The sequence below is a fragment of the Natator depressus genome, chromosome 2 (genome assembly GCF_965152275.1).
Source record: "Natator depressus isolate rNatDep1 chromosome 2, rNatDep2.hap1, whole genome shotgun sequence".
Classification (NCBI taxonomy): domain Eukaryota; kingdom Metazoa; phylum Chordata; order Testudines; family Cheloniidae; genus Natator; species Natator depressus.
In genome coordinates, this window is record NC_134235.1 from 199,386,671 (window position 1) to 199,404,572 (window position 17,902).

At 38.5% G+C, this 17,902-nt stretch overlaps 1 protein-coding gene across 4 annotated transcripts in view; it reads left to right on the top strand.

The window, feature by feature from the left end:
- Nucleotides 1-17,902, top strand: part of RFTN1 (raftlin, lipid raft linker 1) — a 112,321-nt gene that overhangs the window by 58,247 nt on the left and 36,172 nt on the right. For 3 of the 4 annotated variants that reach the window (XM_074943310.1, XM_074943309.1, XM_074943311.1), the window contains exons 5-6: nt 9,126-9,561; nt 14,999-15,202. In XM_074943310.1, the coding sequence (XP_074799411.1) occupies nt 9,126-9,561; nt 14,999-15,202 (640 nt within the window). The remainder of the gene's footprint in view (nt 1-9,125; nt 9,562-14,998; nt 15,203-17,902) is intronic. The other variant, XM_074943312.1, reaches the window with a different exon arrangement.

Sequence of the window (17,902 nt, forward strand, 5' to 3'; positions counted from 1 at the left end):
TTTTGTTAACATTTTGAAAGAATGTGTAAAACAAAGTATGGTGAAAAATCACATATACTGTATGTTAAGCAGTATAGTGTGAAGGGGAACATCTGTTCCTGGTTAAACTTCTTTCAATGTGAGTTCTTTTGACTCAGCCATTTAACTCTGGTGTTGAGATATAAGCTCCATGAATGTCACAAAACTATTTTCATGATGTTCCCAGGGGCCTTGGAATCCTTTGCCCCAGCAGATTCTGGGGTCATCCTCTTGACCAGGGTAAAAATAGATGTTGTAAACTATACAGTCTATGGCTTCAGTGTTCCAGTAGTTGTCTGGAAAAAAAAGAAAATATTTGGTAACAGTGGATCTGTTTGTATTTGGTATTGTCCTGAAGGAAGATATGGGTAAATTGTTCAGTCTGTTGAACTGCAGCTTCTACTGTAGATACTAGATAGTTGTTAAGTGAAAGCAAGTATGGGTTGAGACTGATATTCTCAGGTTAAAAATAATACTTAATTCCTGCAAATAACATTGTAGATCACGAAAACTAAGACAACTTGTAATATCTAATTTATGTCCATTACACTTTACATTTTGTGTTTTTCCCAGCTTGGACAATGAAGATACACTGAGTTAGTGTTTAGTGTTGTTGTGTCAACTGACTATGGGTAAACCCAGCATAGAACACAATTTGTCATGATTACACTGACCACTGAATCATATTCAGCCAGCTGACATGATTGTTGAAAGCAATTTTCAAACTTGTATTTGCATAAATCTTTACTTGTTCCCGACTTGTATTCACCCATTAGAAACTGTTTTTAACAGAAGACTCAGATTCAAGGCGGTGTTCAGACTTCAAAGCTACAGTCACAAATCTGTAGCCTATACCAAACCATTAACAAACCTCCAGTAGGTCACTGGTAAGATTTATCCAAAGTGACCTGTGGTTAAAGCATATGCAGAGGTTTATGGGGATTGAGGAGAAGGATGGTTGAAGCCTGGAGGACATTCCAGGTGTATACCAGTTTTAAAGCGTAAATCTTATACAAAATAAGGCTATGGCTAGGCTGAGGTTTTTTTCTGAAGTTCTAGCACCCATGCTGGCCTGAGGTTACAGTAGCCACTAGAATTCTTATAATTATGTCATCTAACACTGCTCTAATGACACAGAGGTGAATACACTTGTGGACAGTCTCCACTAGTGCTCTAATGGAGCTTGCACTGGTGCTAGGACCATAAATTTCAGAAGAATCTTATTTCAGGCAAGGTCACCAACAGCGTGGCCAGAAAGGTTGAGCTGTACTGAGATGGGTAAATCGCTGATCTCTGTTATTGTACCACAATCTTAACTTTCAACTCCTGTTACTATTTTAGTACCCAGTGCTTACTTAAGCAAATCTCCTTTGACTTCAGTGGAAGTTTTGCTTGACAGGATACTGAGTTATTTGGGGCCCCTAAGGTTGGAGCCTTTGCTGAGCAAAAATTGCCCGTCATACTAAATAGTTTGATAAGTTTGTGAAGTGAAAAATCCTTACCTTACCTAGCCGGCCAGCTTGATTTGCCAATTACATTACATTCCCCAGTCAGACCTCCCTGGGGAAACTGATTAGTGCCAGAGTGACCAGAGTGCTGGCTCACCTGCTTGTTCCCAGCTTGTGAGTGGGCTGGCGCCTGCCCACCCCCAGAACTCAGTAGGTGCTAGCTCCCAGCACTTTGTCACAGTAAGTGAGATTTCACTTTCTGCAACCTAACATTCAGGATGCAAAAGTGCTGGAAGTATAAAGTTTAACACTGTTTCTGAGTGGTTATAGAAGTAACTAAAAATCTTCCTTCATGCCATTGGCTATGCTTAGCCTATTTTAAAATGAGCCTTAAATCCTGGTTTATTGTTTCTGTTTTGGAAATGAGCATGAGTATAGCAGACTTACAGAAAGTGTCCAAGACTAACTAAAAGATGCTTTCAATTTTAAATATCTCTTTTCAGAAACAAATACAGAAACCAAGGTGACAAAAAAGGGGAGCTTTGGTATTTATGATAAAATATGCACCAATAAATCCTAATGAGGAATGATCCAGTTGTAATGCTGTAGCCTGGAACAGTATTTTCATGCCAATTCCTGACATACAGCACATACTATTCTCCTTGCTCCTCACCAGCATGTACTCTTTGCCTCAAGACCTTTGAGGGTATGTCAGTTATCAAAGTACATTTGCATGACTTGTGACAGGGACTTGAGAGATGACCATGAAGTTGTTATAAAAAATAGGAATCTTTCTTTTATTAACTGGGACAGCCTAGACTTGTTTTTTTAAAATATCTTTTGACCAAATTTGACCAACCCATTGTTTCTAGTGCAGTGTATTTTCTCATCAGCAGCACTAAGTAGCAACTTTCTGTCTCTGAACTTATTACAGGCCTACCCTAATGCATCTGGCTTGTGGAAAATTGGTTGATTGTTACCAGAGAGTGATTTTTTTCCTCTGTCCAAATGGAATTCTGCTTCATCTGTTCTCTGTAAATGTTTTCTGTTGTTTGTTTTGTGTTAGCAACAGTCCCCTTTAATTGGTTGCTACTACATTCACTGGGCACCTTATTTTAGCATGAATCATACACCAAACCAGTCTATAAAGCATTAATGAAATAACCACTCAAATGTAATGACTAGTTTCTGAAAAATTATTACCTAAGTCAGCAGGGAGTCTAAACCTCAGAAACACTGCCAGCTGTGATGAGTTAGAGTATACTGGTGGCATTTGTGCAATGTATATTTACTTTGAATGCATGCCAAGAAATTCCAGCTCCTGGCATCAAAAAGTTAAGAGAAGTTTAGAACACTAGTCTTATTAAAATCAACTGCCCATTTGTGCTTGAAAACCCTTTCCAAGAGACGGGTTTTCATTATTAAATTGTTCTGCTGTAATTTCCATGCTTGTTGATTTAGATGAAATACTGTTCTGAACTTGAAAGAAATGTTTGACCCGCAAATGTCAGCCCGTGGGAGAAATGCACAGACTGCTATTGGGAACAATTACAGAAACTGGAAAAAAAACAGTATGCTACTCAGTGTTTATATCTGCAGTCATCATGTTTCTGAATTGACAGCAGTGTCACCTTGTCCATTATATATCAGAGATTATTTGACAGTTGATAATGCAGTTATAAATATACAATCCAAAGTAAACTTTCCAGGAGATTTCATTTAAATAATATAAAAAAAAATCTATTTATAATTGTTCAATTATAAAACTAACACTTCCCCCAGTCCCTAAAATTTGGATTTCTGTGATGGTTTTTGGTGCCTGTAACTCAAACAGATTATTTTTTGAAAATAGCATTTTGTAAATCAGCTATAGCACCATACCAGCTATACCACCACTACATATTAAAATCAAAGTTGGGATGGGTCTGTAATTAGACAGGAGATATCCAAGGAAATCACAGGTGCCTCAGCAATTGATTCAGTAGGGTGGCACTCTGAGCTATTGCCTCAGCACGGTGTTTGTCCGCACTATACTGTGCTGCTGACAATGCCTTTTTTCAGCTGAGGCATAAAACTAAAGTCCCAACCACTTAGGAAGTAATCCATGATTCTTTTCACAAGTGTTAGGAGGTGTTAGTCAAAGTGTCCTGGCCAAATTCCAAGTTGGGTAATTGCAGGAGAGATTTGATGAAGGTCTTGTTCCTGTTCCCACTTGAGTCCACGGGAGATTTGCCATTTACTTTACTGACAGTAATGGGTAAAGCTGTCTTTTTTTGTTTTGTTTGTCATCAAGACAAAATGCCATTTTTATGAAGCAAATTACATGGGCAACATTAAATTCCAAAAATATATAGGTTGTGGCTACACATGAAACTTGCACCTGGTTAAACAGAACCGGTTTTTGAATTGACGTAATTAAATCAGTGCAAATCCATTAATATAAGACAGCTGTAAACTGATTTAAAATGAGTCCACTTACGGATTTACACTGGTTGAACTAAACTGGTTTGAAAATTCTAGTTAAACAGGAATACGTTGTGTATGTAGACCAGCCCATATTATAATGGCCCATATCAACTAAACAATGCTTTATTAGGTGCTAGAAATGTTTCTGTATGTATCCAAGGAATGAAACAAGAAATTTCTATCCTTTTTTTATCTTATTGGGGCTTCCCTTTGAAAAATTCCAAGAATTAAATGCTAACTTGCGTATGACATGTTCAAAAACACAACAAATTTTAATAAAAGTCTCAGTCAATCTGGAGCATGTATTGTAGGGAAGTTTTTGTTATGTTGAGTTCATTCTGCTGCAGCATGCTGTACAGGTGCAATTTCTATGTTTTTATGCTCTTGTTTTTCTCATTTAGCAATAGAACATAATGTGAAAAGGACCTTTCACTATTTGTGCTGTGGATTGGCACATAAAGACAACCAATTGTAATATTTGTCCAATCTGGAATACTTTCAGCACTAGCCTGCCAAAATGAAAGTGTTCTTTTCATTCAGTCCCGCTTCACTACATGTATTTCCCCCACATTGATTCTAAATTGTGCATTTGCTGGGATATTTTCCTCAAAGGCTGGTATGTTGGAACAGATTTGATTTCCTGCGTGATGCCTTGAAGGGTTAAAAAAAAAAAAAAAAAAGTCTGCATTGCTTCAAAGAATTTTGCAGCTGACTTACATGCGTTTTGTTCCATGTAGTCACACGGCTTCTGGGCACAACCTGTCATGGTATTGGGGAGATTTTTTTTTTTAAACTCTGTTCTTATAAGCATCTTCTATGACTTCTAGTAAGTACAGTCTCTCATCATGCACATAGTGAGTTTTCATTTGATCTGCCTCATGCTTAAGTATAAAACAGCAGCCTGCTTTGCTACCCTTTTACTGTTACATTTGAGTGTTTGTGATGAAGAAAAGTTGCAGCACATGCAGTACTTCGTTTTCTTTTTTAAAGAGATGTAGCCAGCCAAGTAGTTTTCTGGGTAGAAAATAACAAGAAAGCCTGTTCTACCTTTTGGTGACTCGCTGGGTGGTAGTGCTGAAGGTTTGTCTTCAGCCTGCGAGAGAAGCTTGTACCTGACTGTCCTTACAGAAGCAGGTGTGAAAGCTACTTTTACATCTACAATCAGACCATTTACATTCATCAAGTAATTTGTCCAAATGACCTAAAACAAGTTTAGCAGATGTGCTGCACAAGTTACACGCACTTCAGCCAGCAGCACAAGGTTCAGGCTTTCCCCCAAGTGCCAGCTTATATCCTGTCACCAACTCAAACTCCTTTGGTAGGAAGCTCACACTTCAGATTATTTTGTATTAGCACCCACACCAGCTCCAGTATATTGTTTACAAAGCTTGATTTTTCGTTACCGTCAGCTGTTTCCCAGTCACTGAAGCTGAAATTTGGCATCCATGGTTTCAAGCTCAAAAGAAGTGGGGGTTGGAGAAGTTGGTGACTGTCTATTTTTAAAAACAACAACAAATAAAATGAAACAGAACCTATGCTGCAAGTTGCTTGAACTCATCATAAACATTCTGATTTCAAAAATGGTTTAAAATTTGAGCAATGAAGTTCAGTGGGTAATTGAAACTTAAAATAAGGGTGAGCATGGTAAGCCCCAATGACCTGATGTGTATATATAAGTTTGAGATATGTATATTTGAAAAATAATTACTGAATAAATGCAGTAATAACTTTTCAAAATATGAGAGATTTCAATAAATACTAGCTGTTTTGAAAATGCATCAGTCCAATCATGGCCCAGAGGTTGTAAGACTCCACGCAGATGGCTTAAGTTGATTAGTCCACTAGGCCAACAAAACCTACATTTCTTAGGGCTCTAGGTAGGATTCTAAAAATAAAATCAAATTCTAAATAAAAACTGCCTCATTTTGGAAATGTAAAATGTTAGGAGTTGATTCTTTGATTTGTGCCAAGGGTCAGCTCCTACACGTTTCTGTGGAGAGTGGGGAGGAAGCATTATTGCAGTAAAATGATACATCTGCTGATGTATAATACCTTTCATTGCACTGCTAGTGTAACACTTTCACTATCCCTGCCTCATTGAAATTAATTAGATGCTTGCCCCACTGATTTTATTGGGACCATGTACAATGGGATTTCAAACAAGGCACTATATCCTGGTTACTGCTTTATTGCTGATTAATTTATTTGTAAAGTGCCTTGAAATAAATTCTACATGGTTTTTTTAAGTCTCTACTATATGGTTACAATCCTAGGTTGGTCATGATGAGAATATCAGTCTATCCTCAGTTCCCCTCTGTCCCTTCTGAAAACAAAAGCCATTTTCCAAGAACTGATATTTCTAAGAACAAACACCTTTTCTGGATGTGCTGAGATCTTGCTGCAGTACCTGTGAATGCTGCTGTAATTCAGTGCACAGTGTGCGTTAGCCTGCTATGGGGTGACAACCAGTGTTCCAAGACCAGTAAATTATTATACCTGTACTGTGCTCAAACTCTGGCAGCTGCCTACTAGTTAAATTACTATAATTAGCTGATCTGACATTCTACTATACGAATGCAGTTTAGATTAGCACTGGAAGATGAAGAGACTTTGTAACACTTGCTAATAATGAGTGTATTACAAGTATTTGTAAAATTGCAACAAGGAGTCAGACACATTAGGCTATTATGAGTGCATCATATCGTTTGCATGCACTTGGATCAACTGAGCAAGCCAGTCAGGCGCTGACTTTCTTCTAGCCCAATACAAATAACATGCTTCAGTTTATTTATAGAGCCCTCTAATGCTGTCCGGCTTTCTTCTATTAAATAGGCCACTGTAATAGCATTTTTACTTTCCTGTTAATTGAGACGAGATTGCGCTGTGGTAATTATTCCATTTTAGCAATGAGCCTCACTCCAGTCAGCAGCTCCTGTCCATCTGCAAACTCACCCTGCTGACTGTCACCCTGTTTCCTGGGGAACCATGCTTCAGTTCCTACCATCACACTCTTTAAGAGTTAATTAAACATGAAAAATCCCAGTCGTTTGAAAGAGGAAGTTCTCTGTGTTGATCAGATGTCACCTGTAGGTTGTGTATATATTCAGCACAGTAATGTGATTCTCAGGAAATAATGATTCATAAAAAATGTCTGTGGGTGGGGGCAAAATGCAGAAATGAGCTTCCTCTTTATTTTTTAGTGTTAAATAAAATTGTTAAATAAAATCTCAAACTTCTACCCCGCCCACCTCACTTCCCAGTGCTGTAGAACTAATGTGATGGGTTCAATGGATAATTCATTCTTTCACTTGCAATTGAAAAACCTGAGCTGCTTTTATTTAGGTTCATATTAATCAGAACTGTAGAGAATAACCAGGATGCTCCGATTCGGCTGGATTATTTGCCTTGAAAACACAGTATTAGCCTGAGGCTGAAGAACTCCTATATTCTGAGGCCATTTCTTTTTATAATTTGGGGTTTTGCTTAAATCAAAATAACTAAGAATATGCACCAGAAATCCACTAGTCACTAGTGTCTTTCTTCTCCTGGAGGGGGGCGGGGGAGAGGGGGAATACTGATGCATGAATTAGCAGCCAGTCACCTCTCTCCCTGACATTTTAAAAGTCTAGCTTATTCTCCTGGTTCTCTTCTCAATTCTACTGGTGCAAACAGATTGAAGTCAATGGGAGTTTGAGTCAGTAGCATTGCGCCTGTTTAACTAGAAGGAGAATTTCAACAGTCTCTTGCTGCTCTGTCTTGGACCTTCCATCTGTTACTTCCTGCTCCATTCATATATATTTGTTATTACTTGTACAGTCTCATTATTGTTCTTGCATTCTTACAATTTCATTCCTACACTTTCTCATAATTCATCTTTATCTAAAATTTTAAGAAGCAGAGTACCCAGGGGTTGGTCCTGAGGCCAGTTTTGTTCAACATCTTCATTAATGATCTGGATGATGGGATGGATTGCACCCTCAGCAAGTTCGCAGATGACACTAAGCTGTGGGGAGAGGTAGATACACTGGAGGGTAGGAATAGGGTCCAGAGTGACCTATACAAATTGGAGGATTGGGCCAAAAGAAATCTGATGAGGTTCAACAAGGACAAGTGCAGAGTCCTGCACTTGGGACAAAAGAATCCCATGCACCGCTACAGGCTGGGGACTGACTGGCTAAGAAGTTCTGCAGAAAAGGACCTGGGGATTACAGTGGATGAGAAGCTGGATATGAGTCATCATTGTGCCCTTGTTGCCAAGAAGGCTAACGGCATGTTGGGCTGCTTTAGAGGGAGCATTGCCTGCAGATCGAGGGAGTGATTATTCCCCTCTATTTGGCACTGGTGAGGCCACATCTGGAGAATTGCGTCCAGTTTTGGGCCCCTCACTACAGAAAGGATGTGGACAAATTGGAGAGAGTCCAGTGGAGGGCAACGAAAATGATGAGGGGGAGAGGGCACATGACTTACGAGGAGAGGCTGAGAGAACTGGGCTTGTTCAGTCTGCAGAAGAGAGGAGTGAGGGGGGATTTGATAGCAGCCTTCAACTACCTGAAGGGGGGTTCCAAAGATGATTATTCATTATTTTTCTTTGTTTATCCACACAGACATTTTTACTCCAAATGTATCTCTATCTCTAGAACTAGTTCAAATACTAAAAATGTACTACAATAACTTTGTTCTTTGTACTCTCATTATGTGAAAATTCGTCATTTGTTCCTCAGTTTAAAATAAGGAGCTAACAAAGATGTATATGTAGCCCAGGGAATTTGTGGGACTTTCACTTGCATATCCATCGAGTAAACAGAGTATATAACATTCTGCTCCTCAACTCCAAATGTCTTTAAGCTGGCACTATAAAACTTGGGTTAGGCAAAACTACATTTGGTAATGTGTCATAAATAAAGCCTTTCAAACACAGATATTCATTCCCAATGAAGAAATCCGATGCATGTTATTGCATAGGCCTTTCTCTTTCTTTTTTGATTTTCACATTTCACAGACAGTTGAAGGAACTTGTCATTCTGTTTCTCTAGAATTTAACATTTTATGTAAAGCTAATTATGAGAATTTCCTATAGTAGCAGATGAAATAGTAAAATTACATGCTAGTTCCCTTTAAGTGTGTTATTTTCAGAATATGTCTAGTCCTATAAGACAACATGCAAATTCAAACATAATCTCCTTTGATTTGTAGATTCAAGATGCAGCAAGTCAAGGCTTGAAGTTTGTTGGAATTATACCTCAGTACAGTTCCCAGGTGAACTCCCAGGCCAGCACCACTGTGGCACCCACCAGTAACAACTCTGCACAACCAGAAGATGTCAAAAATGCATCAAACTATTCAGAGAATCACGCTTCATTGGATAGCAAGAAAGCAGATGATGCTAATGGATGCAGTGCACCAGCCCCAAGTGAGGAAAATGTTGACCAGAGTGTAGAGCCCAGTGGGGATGTAAGAGGGGAAGAACCAGTTACTGAGCATCTGAGCTTAAACTCTGCAGGGGAGAATGGAGAGCAGTTTCAAGGAGAGAGCCCAAGTGTTTCACCAAGACTCAGAGAAGCAACAGACAATCAAGAAGGGGTAGCACAAAGCGACACATCAGCATTATGTGCAGAACCACTTACTGGAAGTAAGTACTGTAGTGACCTTTGATATGAACAAGCAAGTTTTAAACTGCCCTTGTTATGTTCACAGCATCTTGGAAAAGTGAATGTAGCATTGCAACAGGGAAAAGATGCACACTATGAATAATAAAACCTTTTAACCCACTTTTCAACTTGGCTGCACACTTCATGATCATTTAATCATAAGTGTTTAGGCATTCACAGGAGCAACAGACGATCAGGTGCAACTCCATTCTGACCAATTAGGTTCATCCTTCTGTGTTATTTTAGTGGGGTTGTCGTTTGCAGGGGGCAGTTGTCATTTCAGATTTGGGCTTCCCTCTTTAACTTATTTTTGCCTCTTTCTCATGTGGAAAGTTCATATGCTTGCTGTTCATCTGGATTTGTTTGCTACTGCTCCCTGCTTGTGGTATTGAAGTCCTCAGAGCTCCTGAGCTTGGTTGATTTCCATCTGCTACTTGCCCATCTGAAAAGATGATAATGTGCCTGAGTAGGCTTTACAGTTCTGAGTCACAAATGGGACAGTCCTCAAACCCTTTCAGTGTGTGTCAACACCACTGTAGGTGAACACATAGCAGAAAATAAACCAGCCCAAGAGTTCTGAGAACACAGAGGATCTAGATTCTCAGACAGGTGGAGATGGTAGTTGCAGATCTCCAGTTAGGACAGGGTCAGATAGCAGTAAGTGGGAAGGGGTAGTTATTCATGGTAAATGTTCATTCTCATAAATTCATTACACTTGATCATTTTCATCTTCTTATTCTTATGTATTTGTTCGTGGAGGGAGGTTCATCATAAACTATTTTCCTGTGTCTGTTTTGTTGTCCTTTAGTTGCACACTATACTTTAAATGGGCCATTTTTCACCACTTAAAAAAAAATATCTTGGCAGGGAGATGCGACTGGACTCCCTATTTTATCTGTTTACTTCTATGTAGCTTCACCTGCAATTATTGCAATTCAATAACTTCACCTGCAATTACAAATAAGATACGGGTTAGAACAATTTAGAAATACACAGTGTCATTGGGGGAAGGAAATGTGTACTCTTACCTTTTCCCAAATTATTCTGAATTGAATCTCATGATTAACGATTAGACCTTACAATATTTTTCCCTATCTTGTCTAGCTTCTTATAAAACACTTTTTACACTACTGCTTTGCTTAGTTGTCCATTTGGTATTAATTATTACTTTATATAATGAAATTCCACCTAACTTATTTTCGGAACCATCATCTCCTTGGTTGTAGTTTATTCCCATGCCGTATATTTTACATAAGCTCATCCAAACTGTTCTATTTCTCTCAGGATTCTGTATCTGACTGTGAGAGTGACTTCTTAGCCTCCTCCATAGAATATTGGCCTGATTTTTTTGTATTTTTACATAACTAGGTTGGGGGGAGGGCTTACTCAAACTGGCCACCTTTTACTGTACTTTCTTCATTGTTTGTGGGACAGTAAAGCTGCCAGATTTATCCAAAGTATATCCCAAAGTGGTTACATTTGTCTCTTATTAGAATAGTTTATCCAGATTTGTATTAGACCCTTACGCATCTCAGCACTGTGTTTGCATTTACAACTGCTTCTAAATAACGGGTACATCCAGTTCATCCAGGCAAGTTACTCTCTCTTTCTTACATAAGAGTACTTTTGAGAATACTCACTTCCCATGTTTTATATTCTCCTTAGCTTTACATTTTTCTACACTGAATTGTATGAGCCTCTTACTGCATTTTCCCATTCTTGTAGTCTGTACAATGTATTATGAAGTTTATCCAGGACATTGGATACATAAAGTGAGGAAAAACCGGTTCCAATCTGGTTTCCTGAAGGGCACCACTTGTCTGTCTGGCACAAACGGTTTCCATTCCCTAATTCCATCTATCTTCAGACTCTGAGATAGCTCATCTGTGCCCAGGTTTCTGACAATTGTACTGAAACTTTTAGTTGTGGAACTTATTTTAAGGCCTTCTTGAAACCCCCCAAAATTTCACCCCAGCTGCTGATTCACTAGACAAGATCTTCAGTTTCTCAGTCTCTGCTGACCTTTGTTTAACTTCTTTCTCCTGAGTGCTTTCTGATTTGAGAATACTTCTCAGCCAGTGTACAGGTTGGTAATGCTTCCATTTTCCAAAAAGGGGGATCTGAGAAGACAGTTTTATGAAGTAACTCACCTGTAGCTGGATTTTTCCAAATATATTGTCGCCACCATATAGCTGATTTCTTTATTATTCTTGAGTGACAGTGAGTTCTTTCAGCACTTCCTTTTTCTTCCCTGGAAAATGAATTTCAGTCTTTGGCATCAATCCTGCACCCACCCTTGTGAACACAGAATCCCTGCATCATTTTTGCATTGTCTCCCTTTTCTTTCACCTTTTCTTTCTCTGCTCTCTCTTGGACTTTTCTTCTCCTGAATTCATCTTTTGGAAATGGTTGTAGTATTTGTTACAGTTTGTGCAGTCTTCATTTTATTATTTAATTTAGGGTACATCTACACTGTTGCTGGATGTATAATTACCAGCTTGTGTAGGCATGCCTGCACTAGCTTTGATTGACCTAGTGTGCTAAAAACAGCAGGGTAGTCATGGCGGCATGGGCGGCAGGGTAGTCTGTCCACTCAAGTACTTATGTAGGGTCTTGGATGGGATTGTACTCAGGCAGCTGGCGTGTGCTGCCACTGTAGCTACACTACTCTTGTAGTGCTCTAGCTTAATCAAAGCTGGCATGTGTATGTCTACCTGAGCTGGAAATTACATCTCCAGCTGCAATATAAATGAACCCTTTGTGTTTCTCATTCTTACACTCTTACAATGTCATTGTTACGTTTGCCGATTTGTGTCTTTGCCTAATATTTTGTAGAGCCCATATGCCTTTTTCTCATTTTTTATTACTCTTTGCATGTCTTTGTTTATCCACATTGACCTTTTTCTATTCTCATGTGTATGTATTGCCAAATGTTCTATACAACTCACAGGCATACACTACTTTCTCACAAGAAATTCTTCCAAGTGCTTTCCCCACCTGCCTTTGTTTTGTCACCTAGCTAATCCCCCCCTTATGTAGAAGTTGTTTTCTTGACTTTATTATCTGTATCTATTGTTACATTCTTGAGCCAACATGTTTATTTTTATACCTGTAAAGAGCCAACCCCCAACTTAGCTACACAAATAATAGTAGTAGTAGTTGAACATTTCTCTCTTATGTTTTTTTTCTTCACTGAATTCCATTCCTCACTTCTCTTATGGCTTTTGAAATTCAGAATCTTTGTCCTTTCTGCTTGTATACCTGTCAACAATTGAACCATTATTGACAATGGCTTTCATCAAGGGGTCCTCCAAACCTGGATTGGAAATGATTTTAAGTGCACGTGTAACCAGGATAAAATATTTTGAGTAGCATTTCAGAAAATACCATGCTTTCTGAAACTGTACTGAAGAGGATTTTGATCTTTTTACACTTTGCTGAAAGTCATTGTCAACAATGGTCTATTTTCAAGTATAGACAGGACTTCTTTGGTATCAAATTAGTTCTGATTACAAACCAGACCAGATTTTTCTTGCTATTGTTTGTGCCTACATTTACACTTTCACTCACGTCATCAAGGGCCTGGTCTAATGCCTATTAAGGCCAATGAAAGAATCCAATTGACCACAAATGTGTGTAGGATCAGACCTGCACAGCTCAAAACCAAATCAAAATAGCTACCTCCCTACTTCCCTTCATTTCCAAGTTGAAAAGTGTTATAGTTATCATATCCACAAAAAACCTTTTCCATCTATTTCTACCTTTAATAATCATGTCCTGGTTTATCTCCAGATAGTTAACATCTCTCCTGATTTATTTATGTTCTCTGTTCATATGGTTTTTTGAGTAGTATACCCTTTTGAGTCACCTTATCATCACTTTGTTCTTTCTAAACAAGTGGTGTGTAGTGAGTGAATTCCTGTTAACGTTCCCTTTGCTGGTATTAATTTTGAGTTATGTCTCTTCTCTGCATCTCCTTCCTCCAGGACTCATCAACTGTTGTTTCCCAGCCTTCCTTTATATAGAGAGAGTATTGAGCTCTTCTCTGAGGTACACTCTCTATACTTGATTAAGCCTTCATTCCCTTTTCGCTCCCCACCATGCTTACTTCAACCAGGCTTTAGCTAAGTCATTGGCATTATAATCCCATGGAACCCAGTTCCACCATCGTTGTTCACATTGAGTAGTGACTTACTCTAAATTGTCCCTGTTTGCTTTGTGTTCTTTTAGTTCCATGATGAGACCTCCATGAGAAAGAACTGTCAGAGTGACTCTCTCATAGTAACACCTGGGATTAGAAGATATTATGTTTACAATATAATATGAGATACTTCCAAGTTAATGGGCTGCCTGAATTTTTTATTATTTTTATTTCCTTTAAAAAAATATCAGTTCAATTGGGGTCCATTCCTGCTGTGTTTGAAATCAATGGGAGCTTTACCATTGACTTCACTGGGCCATTAATCGGGCCACTAATATGTAAAATAACAATATATTAATATTTTTCATTGTAGAAATTTTACTGTTAAGTTTAGTGTTTCTTTCTTCCTGGGAATTTTGATTATCTCTTTAACTTCCACTTAGCCCCAGTACTGCAGATGTCTGTGATGATTTTGTTGTCTACAGAGACTTACCTAATGATGAGATTTAAATTCGTCGCTCCTCAGGTGGGCTGGAAGCTACATCACACACACTGGTATCTAGCTAATGTCCTCATCTTTAAGGATCTTCGGAATTCCATTTTTCCTCCCTATTCATCTGCTCATCTCTTGCTGCTTTGCCTCTTCTCAGACACGGAGTAAATCAACTAAATAACCCATTTGGCCTCAAAATTTGTTTGATCCACTGTACATTCCTGATTTTGGCTCTCCCACTTGCCATTTCTGTGTGCAGCCCATATAACACCAAAATAAGTTATTTACTTCTTTAGTGGAAGGTCACATCATTGGAAATGTAACTTGCCCTAAATTTGCAGTAAGATCTCAGATTTGAGCTATGTCCTTGATATCACAGTTAGTAGCTATCTCCTTTGTGGCGCTTACACAGAGGCAAAGAAGTATACAATTTGGGTGAATTTGCTAATAATACATTAATTCTACGATGATAAATTCTACTAGTAATGCTCATTTGTTTCCACTATGTTATTTATTTATGCTAGTCGACTGTCCCTCTGAGAGGGAGTTCCATATTACAACTAGTAAATACTTATATTATGATAAGGCCCCAGTCAGGATTTGGGACCCTGTTGTGCTGGGCGTTGTATAAACACGTAAAGGAGATGACCCAGCTCTGAAGAGTTACTATAGAAAAACAAGCAGACAAAAGGGGAAGGATGTGATTATGATAGTTATAATAGGAAACAATAATGATATCACAATATGTTTATTCTAGTATTACTATTTAAAAACTTTTTTTTAGCAGTGGAAATATTTGCTATCTTCAACAAGCCAAAGACCCAACAAAGATGCAGCCAGTACTATACTGTGATGATTCCTATGAAGATCTCCAGGAATGGGCAGACTGTCAACAGCTTAGAAGCAAATTGGCTGGAGCATATGACAGATCACTTCAGGAAAGGAGGCTTGCTGGTGAACGCCATCTTCAGCCTTGGAATGGTAAATGGTATGGAATTTACTGAAAGCACTACCCTGTGACTCTTTTTCTCTTTTTCCTTTTAAGGGGCTTACTGTAGTTGAAGAGAAGACATTTGATAGGTGTTTTTAGGATAAAAGCCAAAGCAGATTTTGGTTTTGATCAACCTATTTCAGTGATGGAAATACCAAGTACAGGAAATACTTTGGTGATTGAATGAGGAAACCTGAGATCATGCATTATATTTTGTGTACATTGTAGAGATGCTTCTGCATTCACCGAAGTATGGAAACATAGATAGCTTCTGCTTATTTACATGAGTCAGTTTTTGATCTTTAATCTTTGAGGTTTTAACAAAGAGTAGCCTGTTTTTTTAACTACACTCTGGAATCACATACCATACGTGCAGATTACTTGTAGATTTCACCCCCACAGCAGCTCCTGAAATAATATCTCAACATTTTAAAGCAGTTGAAATAAACTAAGGGAGGCATTTCCTATAAACTGCCCTGCTGTACACTGCTTCTGGGTCTGAGTGTAGGTGACTGCAAAGACACTACTGATTCTGTTTATCCATTATCTAATCAGTCTGTCTAGGTTCTTATGCAGCACCCATCACCTGAGTACTTCACAAAATTACAAAATGTACATATAATCTCTCTTTTACTTTGCCTTCTCCGATCTGGAGTATGTGCTGGAAAATTGAGGTGGTTCATTTGTTTTGTTGATGTTATAGTTAGAAGAGTAGATCAAATAAATGGGTGGTTTTGTTTTGAAAATTAAGCATCTTTGCCAGGATTTGAACCCTGCTCTCTTGGTTCCATAACCAGTACTTAGAACATACTTGGCCACAATGCTTTACTTAAAGTCAAGCCTTCAGCCCTGTTACAGAGAAGTACAATATTGACTTAGGGGTGTTCCGGACCCAGAAAGGATGGAAAGGAAAAGACGGGCCAACGGAGGGAAAATGTAAGGCAAAAAAGAAATGTGCAGGTCATAGACAACAAACTAACTTTCTTGGAAGAATATGGTAGTAGTCCTCTCAAGACTAGAGAAGTAAGACCCTGATCCTATGAATGCTGAGTGCCTTCACATTCTACTGACTTCGTTGAGTTTGTTTAGCCATTCCTTAGTATTAACTCACTGGCTAGAGCGCTGATTTAGGGGCACAAGCGCTGATTTTGTGGCAAATTGAGACAAGGACTGCTGCCAGAAGGTTTTCTTCCTCTTTTGCTGCTGGCAGAAGTCTCTTGGCCAATGATAAAACACAAGAAAATTAATTTATCCTGTTAAAATTCAATTGGGAAATTAACAGTCAGTCCTAATTTTTCATTCTGCAGCAAATAGCAGCAAAGAGAAGGTCCAAAGTTCACATGATGGAATGATTTCTCAGAGCTTCCTGGCAAATCCTGTAATTGGTAGTTAACTTGCTTAGAAACAAATGGTCATTTATTTTGTGTATATAAAATTGAAATTTATAAAGTATGAGTCACTGAGCCTGATATGCCCAACTATGTCTGCTTTTTAATGCAAGTATTTATTCCTGACCCCTCATCAGTGTACTGTTAAACACAGCATATGAAAAGTATTCTTATGTTATTTAAACATTAAAAGTGTTTTTACATAATATTGCTCTGGGGGAGGTTCATGCACTCAGATACCATGTTGAGGAGTGCTTGGAAAATGCCTACACACAGCGGTGAAGAGGGATTAGAGGGTAAGTCTTAAATGTTCTAAACAAACAGAATAGTATAGTTAGTTTAGAACTGTGTAAAAATGACCAGATCCAGAGTTAAGCTAGAGTAAAGGTTGTAAACAGACCATTAATTTACAATATTATTAGAATTTTATTATTGTGAAAGCAAAAAATTTGAAAATCAAGAAAAAAGTGTGGAAATAATGAATTTAGAACATTGTTGTTGACTCAACCTAAATGTCACGAGGCTTAGAAATAGTCAGTATTGTGCCAACACTGTCCTTAACTCTGCCCTTTATCCTTAATCTCTTTCAATTCTGGGCCATAGAAAACTGTATAAACTGTGGCTAAACCCACTAAGTAGCAGCTAGAAGCCTGCCCCTTCACTACCTTCATGGTAAAGGTAGCCCACGAAAGCTTATGCTCTAATAAATTCGTTAGCCTCTAAGGCGCCACAAGTACTCCTGTTCTTTTTGCGGATACAGACTAACACAGCTGCTACTCTGAAACAAAACATCTAGGTGTCCCTGCTTCTCCATGAGATGATAGCACTTGACTCTACCCATTTACTCTCCCAGTCTTAGTCAGAAACCTCATATTCCAAACACAGGTCAGAAGTCAAATTTTCTATATTCATTCAGAACTAATGAGTTATGGGCCCTCCATATTCTAATTGCCCTTCTAAGATGGGCTTGAAATCCTCCTGTACTTGAGGAAGGTTGGAAGTGTAGCTGCAGGTTATGTCATTGGAGAACAAAAGATCATATTATTGTGATTCATATATAATATACAAAGATTTTCATGTGACAGCTAGTGCAGTTCTTCCACCAGTAAGAAGAGGCTAGATGAAGGCAAATGGGTCAGAGTTAAGCTTGGTGTTTGATATCTTAGCTGAGTATTTCCAGATTTTATGTTGTTTAGGTTTTTTGTTGATTTATAGTCCTCTAAATCAGTGGTTCTCAAACTAGGGCCGCCGCTTGTTCAGGGAAAGCCCCTGGTGGGCCGGGCCGGTTTGTTTACCTGCCGCATCCACA